General features: G+C 38.2%; 2 protein-coding genes across 2 annotated transcripts; one reads left to right on the plus strand and one right to left on the minus strand.

Moving 5' to 3' along the window:
• Nucleotides 1–24: 24 nt before the first annotated feature.
• On the plus strand, nt 25–2,414 carry LOC110046770 (multiple inositol polyphosphate phosphatase 1-like). Its single transcript, XM_020752482.2, has one exon. The coding sequence runs from the start codon at nt 66–68 to the stop codon at nt 1,467–1,469; it is 1,404 nt and encodes a 467-aa protein (XP_020608141.1). The 5' UTR covers nt 25–65; the 3' UTR covers nt 1,470–2,414.
• LOC110046760 (spermatogenesis-associated protein 7 homolog) lies at nt 1,903–11,692 on the minus strand. The gene is made up of 8 exons (XM_089292550.1): nt 11,542–11,692; nt 10,900–10,989; nt 9,015–9,062; nt 8,211–8,275; nt 5,517–6,151; nt 3,966–4,043; nt 3,668–3,725; nt 1,903–2,520 (listed from the first exon to the last, which is right to left on the minus strand). The coding sequence occupies exons 1-8, from the start codon at nt 11,603–11,605 to the stop codon at nt 2,461–2,463; spliced, it is 1,098 nt and encodes a 365-aa protein (XP_089148676.1). The 5' UTR covers nt 11,606–11,692; the 3' UTR covers nt 1,903–2,460.
• Between the last annotated feature and the right edge of the window lie 402 nt (nt 11,693–12,094).

The raw sequence follows: 12,094 nt of genomic DNA on the forward strand, positions 1-12,094 counted from the left end.
TTCTCCTCCGTTTTGAACGCCTGTGGGAAATCTGTACCGGTAATGGAGTAGGAAAATCAACGGCAATGGATTTCAAAATGGTTGTCTTAGTGCTTTGCTCCGTATTTATAGGATGTTTTGTGCGAGATAGCCATCAATCAGATCCCTCACGTCTAAGGTTTGGATCGAAGACGCCTTATCAAAGGAGAGAGATTGCTTTCGAAGGACCGAAAAATTGCGAACCACTTCACATCAGCATGGTGCTAAGACATGGGACACGATTTCCCAGCAAAAAAGATGTTGGAAAAATTGACAAAATGCTCAAAGTGGTAAATGAAGCCTTCAATTCCAGTACCCATATGCAAAAGCGGATTGGGGATTTGCACTTTCCTTGGAAAAATCCTTTTTCACACTTCCATGACAAACTACTGGCCACTTCTGGGGAACAAGAAATGTACTACATCGCCAAAGAAATGCTTAAACGTTTTCCCAGTTTATTATCGCTTCCTTATCATCCGAAAGACTTTGATTTTATCAGCACGGGAACTTCTCGGACGACACAAAGTGCAATGGCCTTTGCTTATGGTCTGTTTGAAGGACGCGGACGGTTGGGCACAGGCCTATTCCAACCTGTGGCGGTTCAGTCCAGAGACGTCAACAACGATCCCGTGCTCCGCTTTTTTGATCTTTGCCCAAAGTACGTAACTGAAGTAGCAGAAAACAAAACTGCGTTTCTTGAATTCAAGACGTTTAAACATGGTGAAGAAATGAAAACTGTTCTTCAAAAAGTATTGAGCAAAATGGGCATTCCTTCAGGTGTTATTTCAGAAGAGAGCTTAGTTGGCATGTATGTGGCTTGCATCTTTGAGGTCGCTATCTATGGCAGGGAAAATACTTGGTGTCAACTCTTTGATGATGAAGATTTGTTAGTTCTAGAATACCTGTTTGACTTAAAGCACTATTGGAAAAGAGGATATGGATATCCAATCAGCTATAAGATTGGTTGTCCTCTGTTACAAAACATAATCAGCTCCCTGAAAAATGCAACAGACCCTACATCAGAGGAGAAAAAGTATGGTACTTTTATGTTTGCTCATGCAGAGACATTGCAACCACTATACGCACTGCTTGGGTTATTCAAAGACCATGAAGATCTGAGAGCTGGTAACTTCCTCAAACAGCTTGAGCGCAAATACCGTACTAGTTACATTGTGCCTTTTGGAGCCAACATTGCATTTGTAATGTACAAATGCTCTGAAAGAGATACCAATTCATCTAAGGAATCAGAAGGCCTCAATCCTTGGCCATTTATTGTTCAAGTGTTTGTCAATGAGGAGTTGATTGGCCTGCCTTGTTGTGATGAACTAACAGAATGTCCCTTAGAAACATTTTTGCAGTGTTTTGACAGTAAGCCAAACATCTCTTGTAATCTATCATCTTTATGCAGTTTGGAAAGTGGTAGCCCTGAAAAATCTCGTACGGAATTGTAGGTAAAAGTAATGAGAAATTGTTAAAAGGACTGGGCTGGAACATGGGATGCGAAGACAAGGACACTTTTCCTTTACATACACAGTGGTGATCAGGTTAAATGGTCCAGGTTTGAGCCCTGGCCCTGGGAACGCCCACAGTCCTACCAGGAGTATAAACAGATAGAGGCCAATTGTATAAGAACCCTAACAAATTGCTGCTGTGGTTCGCAGAGGTAACCTGTGATTGTCTAGTATCCAATGCAAGACTAACAGCAATTCTACTACCTTCACATTACAGAGTCCACAGCACTTATGAGACCTTGGCACTCCCAGAGCACTTTGTCTGGAACAGATGTGAACCTTGCTATTTGGACTGATTCCTGCTGTTAATATGCACACATTCTACACATCACAAGATGGCTCAGCCAAAAGTGCAGGGGCCTTTTTGTCAGGCTTTTTTTTTTTTATCTCAGTGCCATTTATTTGGTTTAGTCTCAAGAAATACAGGATTTAATATTGTTCAGTGCACAAATTCTATGGTTAAAGACCACAACAGAAAAGCATAAAAAAGGTTGCTTTGCTGTGGGACTATGATACACAGAACACATGCAACCTAACAAAAGGAGGTACTGTCTTTAAATTCAGTTTCAGAAACCACTACAACTCAAGTGACATGAACTAGTGTGATTGATGCGTGTGATTGTTGCAATCTGTCACAGTCATGTCTAAACTATTATTGTGGGGATGTTTTATTTTTGACAGACCAAAATAAACCATTTTAACTTTTTATAAGACATCTATTTGCCTAGCTATTATTATTACTGTACAAACAAGAAAATTATTTATTGTGAACACCTCAATAGTGGGCAGCATTCTGTACATATTGTTACAAGCCTTGGTGTTCTTATGTGAATTTTTCAAAAACTTTTAATTATTGCAAAAATAAATTTAATTTTAAAACTGTAAGCTTAAAACTGTGGTCATTTCCCATCTGAATTACTGGAAGCCAATGCTAGCTGTCAGTGATTCCCAAATCTTCCTTTAACTGTTCTATCATCTCACACAAACGACTCTGAAAAGGAATAAAGACGAGATAGTGTTATAAAAAATCAAGACCAAAAATTGGTATAGAGCTATTTTCAATTGAGTATTGAAAGTCCAAAACCAAATTAGCCACTTAAGCCAATCACAAAGGACACAAAAAATGCAGTGAACCAGTCAAAACTGAAGTAAATAACCCAGGGGAGACTCCCATATAAAAAGGATGGTGGTGCTTGTCCGAAATTTTGAAAAGAATCCCTAAGAAGTACCAAGATCCTGTTTTGTGGGTGTGGTTTAAAAAAGTTTTTCACCCCCAAGAGATACCAATTCTAAAACAATACATTATTTCCGGTCATTTTTTTTTTTGGCACAGTACACTAAAAGGTACAGGAAAAGCTCTGGCTGTGGACCTTTTGAGGTTGAACACCCTTGGAGGTACCAAAACTACCACCTCCTATGTATGTGGAAGTCCCCCAACCCCGACCCCCCTTTGGGTAAACACATCTAGCTGATGCAAAGCAAGGAAAAAGATGTGCAAGCAAGTCACAATAAATTGGTCTTGGTTTTACTTCTGATTAGATGAAAAAGTGGCACAACTTTGTTAGTGCATAGTAATGCAAAACCGATTGCTTTAAACACTCAAGTGAAAACCCCTCTATCATACTAACAAACTTTTACCTAAATGCCAAATATACAAATATATCTTTTAGACTAATGCTCTACATTGGTGACTTTCTTTTTTTTGCAGAAATGGCTGGCTTCTACATAGCACAATAATTCTATCTTGTGAATATTTATGTGGTCATGGGTAATGCTGACATCTTCTACTCGTTGGTGTGTGCAAAGTAAAAGCTAAGGATTAGGAATAATTTGTAAGGTTCTTTGTTCTATGTTTTTGTTCGATTTTTTTGGCCTTGACCATGTACAAAAGTGAAAACACAATTACAGTTGTTTTCATGTACTTCTGACTAAGGAACTAACCAACAGAAACGTTTTAGTTACATAATTCATGCATGGTGTATGAACTTGTACAAAGCAAAAGATTGTGCATGGTTGTGGACCTTCCAACATAAATCATGACATCATTTTTGTTCTCTTGTGTTTGCTGGGCTTCATAGCAATTCTCCTCTATTAACTATCATGGTGTAATTAACAGGTGTAATGTGGTGCATTCTTACTTCATCTAAATGATCCTTTCTTCTTTCGATATGCATCTCAAACACTTGCTTTAGAACCCTGAAAAATGTTAAAATGTAACACAAAAACTTAACAAAACAAAGTTACTCTAAAACAACAATTACTGTAAATTAAATTAAATTATCATTACACTGTAACTTTATTTTTCCTTCTTGTTTGTATAAATATTCTTAGTTTAATAATGCAAAGCAAACCTTCAAAATTTAAAAGGCTTGCAAGTACTTTTTTGGCAGGATTTAAAAAACAGCAGGCAGAAATCCGTCTATATTCATAACATACCTATTGCTAAAAATGCCTCTTGCAAGAATGTCTGCGGTAACGTCTGAAATGAATGTAAGGTACTTCTGTTCCTCTTCCCTAACGAAAACACAGATCACAAAAGGAAAGCAATAATAAATTATACTGATTAATTAAATCACTAACTAACAAGCTAATCAAATAATTAATTAACCCATTGACCCTGTGCCACCTGTGATGAGCGTTGGCCCTTGTTCCACTTCTGGCATCAACATCTTTGACCAAAATTGGCATTTGCCTGATTTCTAGGGCTCAATATTTTGTCGCGGTCAATTATTTCAGGTCACGTTCGTCTGGAATATGTCACCAAAATCAATTGACCATGAAGGCCTAAGAGAAAGCCATACAGGAACTAGGCAAAGTTGCCATCATTTATACTCATATTCTGCAGGGGGAAAATATCTTTCCAATATTTCCCAGATCAAAGTGATTGGGTCAAGTGAACCTGAAATATGCACAAAAATGCTCAGAAATTGGAGAGAAAAACTCAAAGCAAAATTTCCCTCCACTACTTTTGGCTACTCTGTGGTGTAAGAATTTTCTGTCTCGATGATGCTTTCTCAGAATTCTTGAACTGGAAGCAAGCCCAGAAGAAGGTCAACAACTGCAGCAAAAGGATTAGAAAAGGAGAAAAATGAAAGGCAAAAAAAAATTTAAAAACTGAAAAGCCTCGATATTTTGATTTCTGCGCATACCTGAACAAGAATGTCCTAAAAAGCAATGCTAGTGGGAAGAAAGGCATGCTGTCATGTTGCAAATGCATTTTTAGTAGATTGGAGCTAATTTGGCTCATATCCAGGCTGAAAATGTCCAAAAAATGCGTGTTTGCCAAAAAGCTCCAGCTGTCAATGAATTAATTAACTAATTTAGTAATTGGGGTAAATTGGGGTTTGATGCACAATTCCAACTGTATATGGTGTAACAAGGCCTAAGTAAGTAAGGCAGGCAGTCAATCAGTCAGCTGAAATGCAAACCTCCATAGGAAAAAAGATGGCAAATGGTACATTTACCCATGGTTCTTAGTGCATGAAAACCTTAACAATGTCCATAAAAACGCACAGAAACGTTATACAATCTTCAAACCTAGGCTACTTAATGTCCTTAGTACAGGGACATATATTGTAAAAATTTGGTTTTCTTTGTGCCTTTTAGACTGTGTTAGGTTCGCAAGGCCTTGTGGTAAAATGTACATCCGCCATCTTTTTTCCTACGGTGGATTGTTTCATGAATAAGATTTCCAGTGATTTCCATTTGCGGTGCCCCAAGTAGAGTAGGCCAGTCCATATCAATCTACTCTATTTTACGGAAATTTAACTTGGATTGGGGAAGGGTTTTTGTTAAAAAAGGACATGAAGTCATTTCTAGGGGAAGGATGTCTCAAAGGAGCAATTGGTACAACCCAGGGGTCAGTCCCAAATAGACTGAGACCCTCGTAATAAAAGCCATATTTGTTAAACATTAATCACAGTTTGTTTTCTCTGAAACTGATAAAACAAAGACACATGTGACTTAAAGTAGTGAACACGTACATACCAGATGCTAGCTTTGAAGTCAGTTGAATCACTTGCCCTTATTGATGGTGGTCCTCTGTGACTATACTGCACACCCGTCAGATCAAGAGGTGGAATGCTATCATCATGTCTAATTGACATACTTGAATTTCCAAAGTCTTGCGGCACCCCACTTTTAACATCAGTTCTTGTCAATCTTTTGTCATCTCTACTGTTTCCTGCAGCTGTCGCTGGGTTTTTCATATCACTTGGTTCATCATAGCTGGTCAACAATGTGCTGACGTTACCATTTAACTTGTCTGAACCAATTGGTTCAGATTTATCAAGAGTTTGCAAGGTTCCCTGATTACTTCCATGTCTTGATATATAATGATTTCTTCTTGTGGTTTTCTGCCTTGGTTCTTTTGTAATGGGTGAAATAGGTGGTCGGGCTAGTATTTGAGCAGATGCTGGTGTAGATCGATCTTGTATCAGCAAATCTCTAGGTGAGGAAGAAGGAACTGCAGGAGGGTAATGCCTGTCAAGGGACTGTGTAGACATGCTTCTTTCAATCGGTGTGCCTGTGGCTTGCCTCTGACCTGAAGACTGCCAGTTTCTTGTTGAATTTAAAAATGAGGTTTCATTATTTGTTGAAGACAAGAATTCCACAGATGGACTCTACAAGAGAAAAAGCCTGTCAGTAATACTCTGTCTCAGAATCAAAATCTATTTCATAACCCCAAAATACTTTAAATTTATTTATGGCTAGAACTCAGTTTGCTTTGTTTTCAGCTACTCATTAATCAAAGTCAACTAAAAAGTCCATTTTACATACAATTCTATGAGACATAAGTCTTGACAAAGACTGGTGAGAAGGTGAGACTATTTTTTTTTTTTTTTTTTTTTTTTTTTTGAGAAGGTAAGACTATTATCTTTTCTGCATGCCCAAGACTTTCCAAGCCTTGCAAAAGAAATTAAGAAGTTAATATGAGACAGCAATCTGAAAATATCTGTAGTGACATCATATGATCATGAAAATGTGACTAACACCAGCATAATGTAGGCTGGATTTACTGGCATTTGATAATCTTGAAGGTAATCAAATTTTGTGTGTGAATGAAGAAAACAAAGAAATTTTGTTAGAATTTAGGCCCTGCAGTTTTGATGTTATATTGAAAATGCATATTTGCTTCATTCTCCCCCTTTTGCTCTGGTAAAGAAAGTCAAATAATTTTAATTTATTCTCTAGTTAAAATATTTTAGAAAATCTGTCACTACTTTGATGAACATAGCCATTACCATCTCCTTTAGTACTGAAATATTTCCCTGTGCAGTCCTTATCGTGTGTTGTAATATTAATAAAATTGTTGAGCAGACAATCATGTCCTCTTCAGTACAAGCTCAGTCATTAAAGCCCAGGAGAACTCCCATGCAAAAAGGTCAGGAATGCATGGTTCAGTCTCAATTTGGCCATTACTGGGGCAGATCTAGAAGGTTCAGGAGGTCAGTTGAAACCTCATAAATTTTGAGTTGGCCTCAGCCAATTCCAGACATAGGCTCGATTTCCACCGCTTTCTCAAGTCTGGTCTACGTTCCTCCCCAAGAAGAGACGGCTGGATGCGCAAGCAGCAAAGCATGTCTGTGACATAAATGCATAATTTAATTCTTGCGGCCCTTCAGGTGGCCAGAAATGTCATCCGATGACAATCATAGGCAGGCCCACATGACGCCTACGGCTCATAAAATTTGTGGCGTTTTTGCCTCTTTTTTTAATTTGGGCCCTCCCACCTATTTTGTTTCACATTATTGTTGCAGTAGGGCATTACATGCTGTGTTCCATAGAAAAGTTTTCTTAAGAAAAAAAGTAGAGCAGAGCTGTATGACTATGGTGTAGCAACTGTCATGTCAAAGGTCACACATATGTTGGTTATCTGACATTCTGGTACCACATGATTCAAATATAGATTCTAACACATAAGTCTGTTGACTATTTTGCATGTTGTATGTACCACTGTGGTTTAGATCAGGCAAGATTTCATCAGTTGATGGTATTTGGTTAAAATAATTAATGTCCCACTAATGCGATCTCACTTCATATCGCACAACTTCTTTGCTACTGCGAGAAAGCTAATTTATGCAGCCTGCTCAATTCAGGCAGGCAGATTTCTTATTGGTTGAAATTAACAATGCCAAGTCCACAAGTCTAGCCGTGAGTTCACGGGAGGAGCGCGGGCTCCTTTCTCAAACTTCACTTCACCTATCTTCTTCACGCTCTGTTGTGCATAAGGCCACTCCTCCTTTCTCAAACAGTGGCTGGAAATTGAGCCTATTCCAGACATCCCATTTCCAAGGACCTAAATTTTAAAAATTTTCCAGGGAAGGATGCCCCCATTACCCCCTCCAGGGGACCGCCTTTGACACTCCGTATCTCAAACCCCCTTTTCTAAAAACCTGTATCCACCCCAGCCATAAGAGATACCACTTTAAAACAGAAAAGACAGCCTTTTTTCAATGTTTCTTCATTCGCCAAGTGCAACCCTAAAAGATTCCTTGATGGCTAAGAATAGTGATGTTTAGTCCAGTGAACACCCTAAATGAGACCAAGATTTGTGATTTATGAGCATCCCTGGCCTTTTCACATGGAATTTCCCCACTCCCCCACCCCAGTCATTAAAGTTTGTCAACTATTGTAATAAAAATTCAGGACATTTTTTGTGTCGATAATAAAACATCTCACCCTTGTCCTCAATGACGGAGTTCCAGCTCTACTTTCCAAAGCAGCTCGTTTCTTTTGGTCATGAACTGTAGGAAGGATAAAACTGTTACTTTTATTTATTGGTAAACTTGTTCTAAAATTTTCATTGATAGGCAATCTCCATAATTCAAGTGTAATTCAAGTGTTTCTCCACTAATGAAATTCTTAGGGACCAGTTGAATTTGAATAACTTTTCATATTTTCAAGAACCCAATGGATATAGCCAATCTCATCTGATTATTTAAAGGTTGCCATCATGTTGCTAGGTAACTGGATTCATATCATGATCAGCAACTCTTGAAAATGACCAAAACCGTAACAGCCAGACCACTATCATAAATTTCTGGTTACCTACATGTATGTTATACAGTGTAGCTACCAAGCCAGCTTCTTCATTTATTTTCACTTGAATCTAAAGCCCTGTCAAAATGGGGAATGTTTAGTGACCAAAACTAATCAAACATTGATTGGTGACCAAACATGTTGATATTGTACTGAGTGGCCAAAAGGTGTCAAAGATGTCTGATCACCGTCCAAACAAACAAAATGATTTACAATGTTTGATCAAATGTTTCAAATCTTATCAAACACAATCAGTTAAACAAGATCAAACAAGGTCTGCAACCAGGAAAATGCTTGGGCACCAAACTATGTTTGATCATGTTTGGTGGACAAACATTTCCTGTTTAGACAGGGCTTAACATTACCTCCCTGATCTGGGTTATATATGCAAAAAAAAGTTTGAAAATGAAACAATTTAATGTTTCAATTATCATTGTAACATACCTTTTATATGTTTTTTCATGGATTTGGGAGGAGATGTATCAACAGCAGCTGTACAATGGAGAAAAGCAACAAGGGAAACCATACTATTTATTTTTGACCACAACTTACTGATGAAGAGACACATTTTATGACTTAACAACTTCTTTGCAATTATTTAGTACAGACACCTTTTCAGATATTATAGAAAATTGTGTTTGGTGATAATTTTCATAATTTGGGGATGATTTCCAGTCCATACTGCACAGTCTCAGCACCCCAATGTTTGTGAGTCTCACTTGCTGGAATATGATTCAATGTTATTTGTTACGAACCACTTACCTTATCTTAAAGGCATTTTAAATTCTTTTTCCAACGATTTCTTTGATTTTTACAGCTATGAATTTGTTTCATCAACTTGAAGTGATGTCAGAAAGAATGAAGCATAAAGCTTTCACATCCATAATGGAAGTTGACATGAAATGAATTGAAATGAAATGTTGAAATCACTTGATGTAACTAGTTGCAAAATGTTACATTTTGTGATGTCTTACATGAGTCAAAACAAAAAAGCATAAACAAACTCTCAGGGGTGAGCAATACGAACTGGAAATCACCTTTAGTTGCTGAATAAATTATAATGGGGACAGTTATAAGGTAAAGTCTGCATGTGAGCTAAGTGGCCCATCAGGCCAGAGCTTATCCCGGTTTCTGTAGCATGAAGTGACTAGGAGTATTTCTACTCCCCCCTGGATGGGATGCTAGTCCATCGCAGGGTTACCCCCAGCATTAAGTTCACCAGTACCCATTTATACACCTGGGTGGAGAGAGGCACTGTGACAGTAAAGTGTCTTGCCCAAGAACACAACACAATGTCCCCGGCCAGGGCTCGAACCCGGACCACTCGATCTGGAGATGAGCATACCAACCATGAGGCCACCACACCTCCCATGGGGACAGTTATAACTGTACTTTATTCAGGTTGGGAAGGGGGTCTTTATTCCCATGAGTTTCAAACTTTTTCACATAATTTACAATTTCAGAAGGTTCACATGTCGCTGTGGGAATTTCGTCCAAAGCCACGAGGCTGATACTATCACCAAAATATTCTATCCTTGGATAATCATCCACCAAATTGAAGAGTCTAACAAAGTACAAGATGGAAACAAAGGGAGAAAAGGGTATATCTGCAATAAGGCTGTTTCCCTTTGCATACAAGTCTCTCTATAATTTAAAAACTGTCAGCATTGTTGTCTGTTTTTCTTTCCTCTTTGTCTCATCATTCATTGTAATTTCAGCTTCCCATGTCACCATTTCAGAGCTAGCTGTGTTGCCTGATGGACTTAATCCTAACAGGGACTCTTTTTGTTGTATTACTGAGATTGTGTGTTTCAAGGAAAAATACCTAACCACCCCAAGGAAGATCAGTGGAAATTGTGAGGGGGTGGGGATTTTCAAACAGTGTAGCCTGACTGTTTGTGGTTCTGATTAGTCTGACCTTCTAGTATAACTTAGATTATAACATAGTGCACGTGCTAGTGACCTATCTAATTCCTACTGAGCCATCCTGGTAGAAATCTCTACATCTCTTCACCATGTATTGTGAGAACTTTGTAGTCAATCACAAATTAAACATGTTTTATCACCCAAGTTGTTTTTGCTATGATTGTCATAAAAAAATTGGCTCGTGCTTTTAGCTGCGCCTACATCAATCAGTTATGGATGCACTTTGGAAGTTTGGAGAGCACTCAAGAAGCTAGAGTTGCTCTCTACTTCACTGCAAGCAACTCTCACGCTTTTCTTGTGCTCTTCAAACTTCCCGCATGCATCCATAACTCGAGATACACACGCTAAGTATGAACCAATTCTTTAATTTTCTTATCAGAAAACCAAGAGAACAAAAGAACACCTTTTGCAGAGGTGATGCGTCTATAGTGAGACTTCATGTGGTTTGCAATGAAATCCTGTCCCATGTATGACATAGCTGTAGGTGCAAGTACTGCAAAAGCAAAAAGCTTATGTTATTTTAAGTAAAATGTAAGCCATACTCAACTATTAAGAAATTCAATACTGCATTTAAACAAAACCCAGTTACAAATGCAGACATGTCCACCGCATGAAAGTGGGCTAATACTTGGAAATTATTGTTTAAAGGCTAACAATACTGCACTGTGCCTGTGCAACAGGAACACTGTTGTCACTGGAAAACAAATAGAGGGGTTTTCAAATGAGCAATAAGCAAATCAATTTTCAGAAACAGCGTATTAAGCCCAGCTTTTCGTGAAAGATTATGGAGCTAATAGAGCTCGCTCACGTAATCTGGATTCCACCTACAAAAACCTTTGAGCTACTACTTAAAGTGGCAATATATAACGTGGCTTTCATTCTCATAACTAGGTTGCTCTGGACAAAACAAAAGCAGCAACTTTACATCAGCTTACGTAAGACATGTGAACTGAATTTTCACTGAGGCTTTTTATAATAAAAGTCGCGTTTAAAATGTTAAAATGTTTAAGATTCCATTTTGTCTTCTGTCGACGATTCCACTCACCGCTACTCTTCAAGGTGAAATGACCACGTTGTAAACGTGTCTGTGAATTACTTCCCAAGCTCATCCCTGTTAAGCATGCAGCAAACTTTCCTGTGGCATCTTTGCGCCTCTAACCACAAAGCTACCGGAACGAGGAAATCAATTCCTTTGCGTCCCGAGAAGTTTGGATCGCGGGCTCGTGAACGCGGTGTTTTATTTCCAGGGCAACAGGAGCAAAAATAGGTCCGCGTTGCATACTAAAATCGGCGAGAAGAAAGGGGGATGATGTCGTTTGTTGTTATTTTCGTTTTGTTTTGTTCTGCTTTGCTTTATTTGCTCACCATATTTCATTTGCAAAAATTGATGTATATCTGTTACAAAAGATAAAACATAAACAGGCAAGAAATCTTAGACAGATAGACATAGTTTTCGCATGAAACGCCAACCAAGGTTTTTTTTTTCCAGTTTAAGAGCTAATTATAATCTAAGAATACATATGACTTCAAATGAAGCATGCGAGGAAAGTAAAAAATGAAAGAGGTTTCTTCGCAAATATTCCTCCTACAATCTACTT

The sequence above is a fragment of the Orbicella faveolata genome, unplaced genomic scaffold, assembly GCF_042242905.1.
Source record: "Orbicella faveolata isolate gen_17 unplaced genomic scaffold, um_ofav_v1 contig_24, whole genome shotgun sequence".
NCBI classification, from domain to species: domain Eukaryota; kingdom Metazoa; phylum Cnidaria; class Anthozoa; order Scleractinia; family Merulinidae; genus Orbicella; species Orbicella faveolata.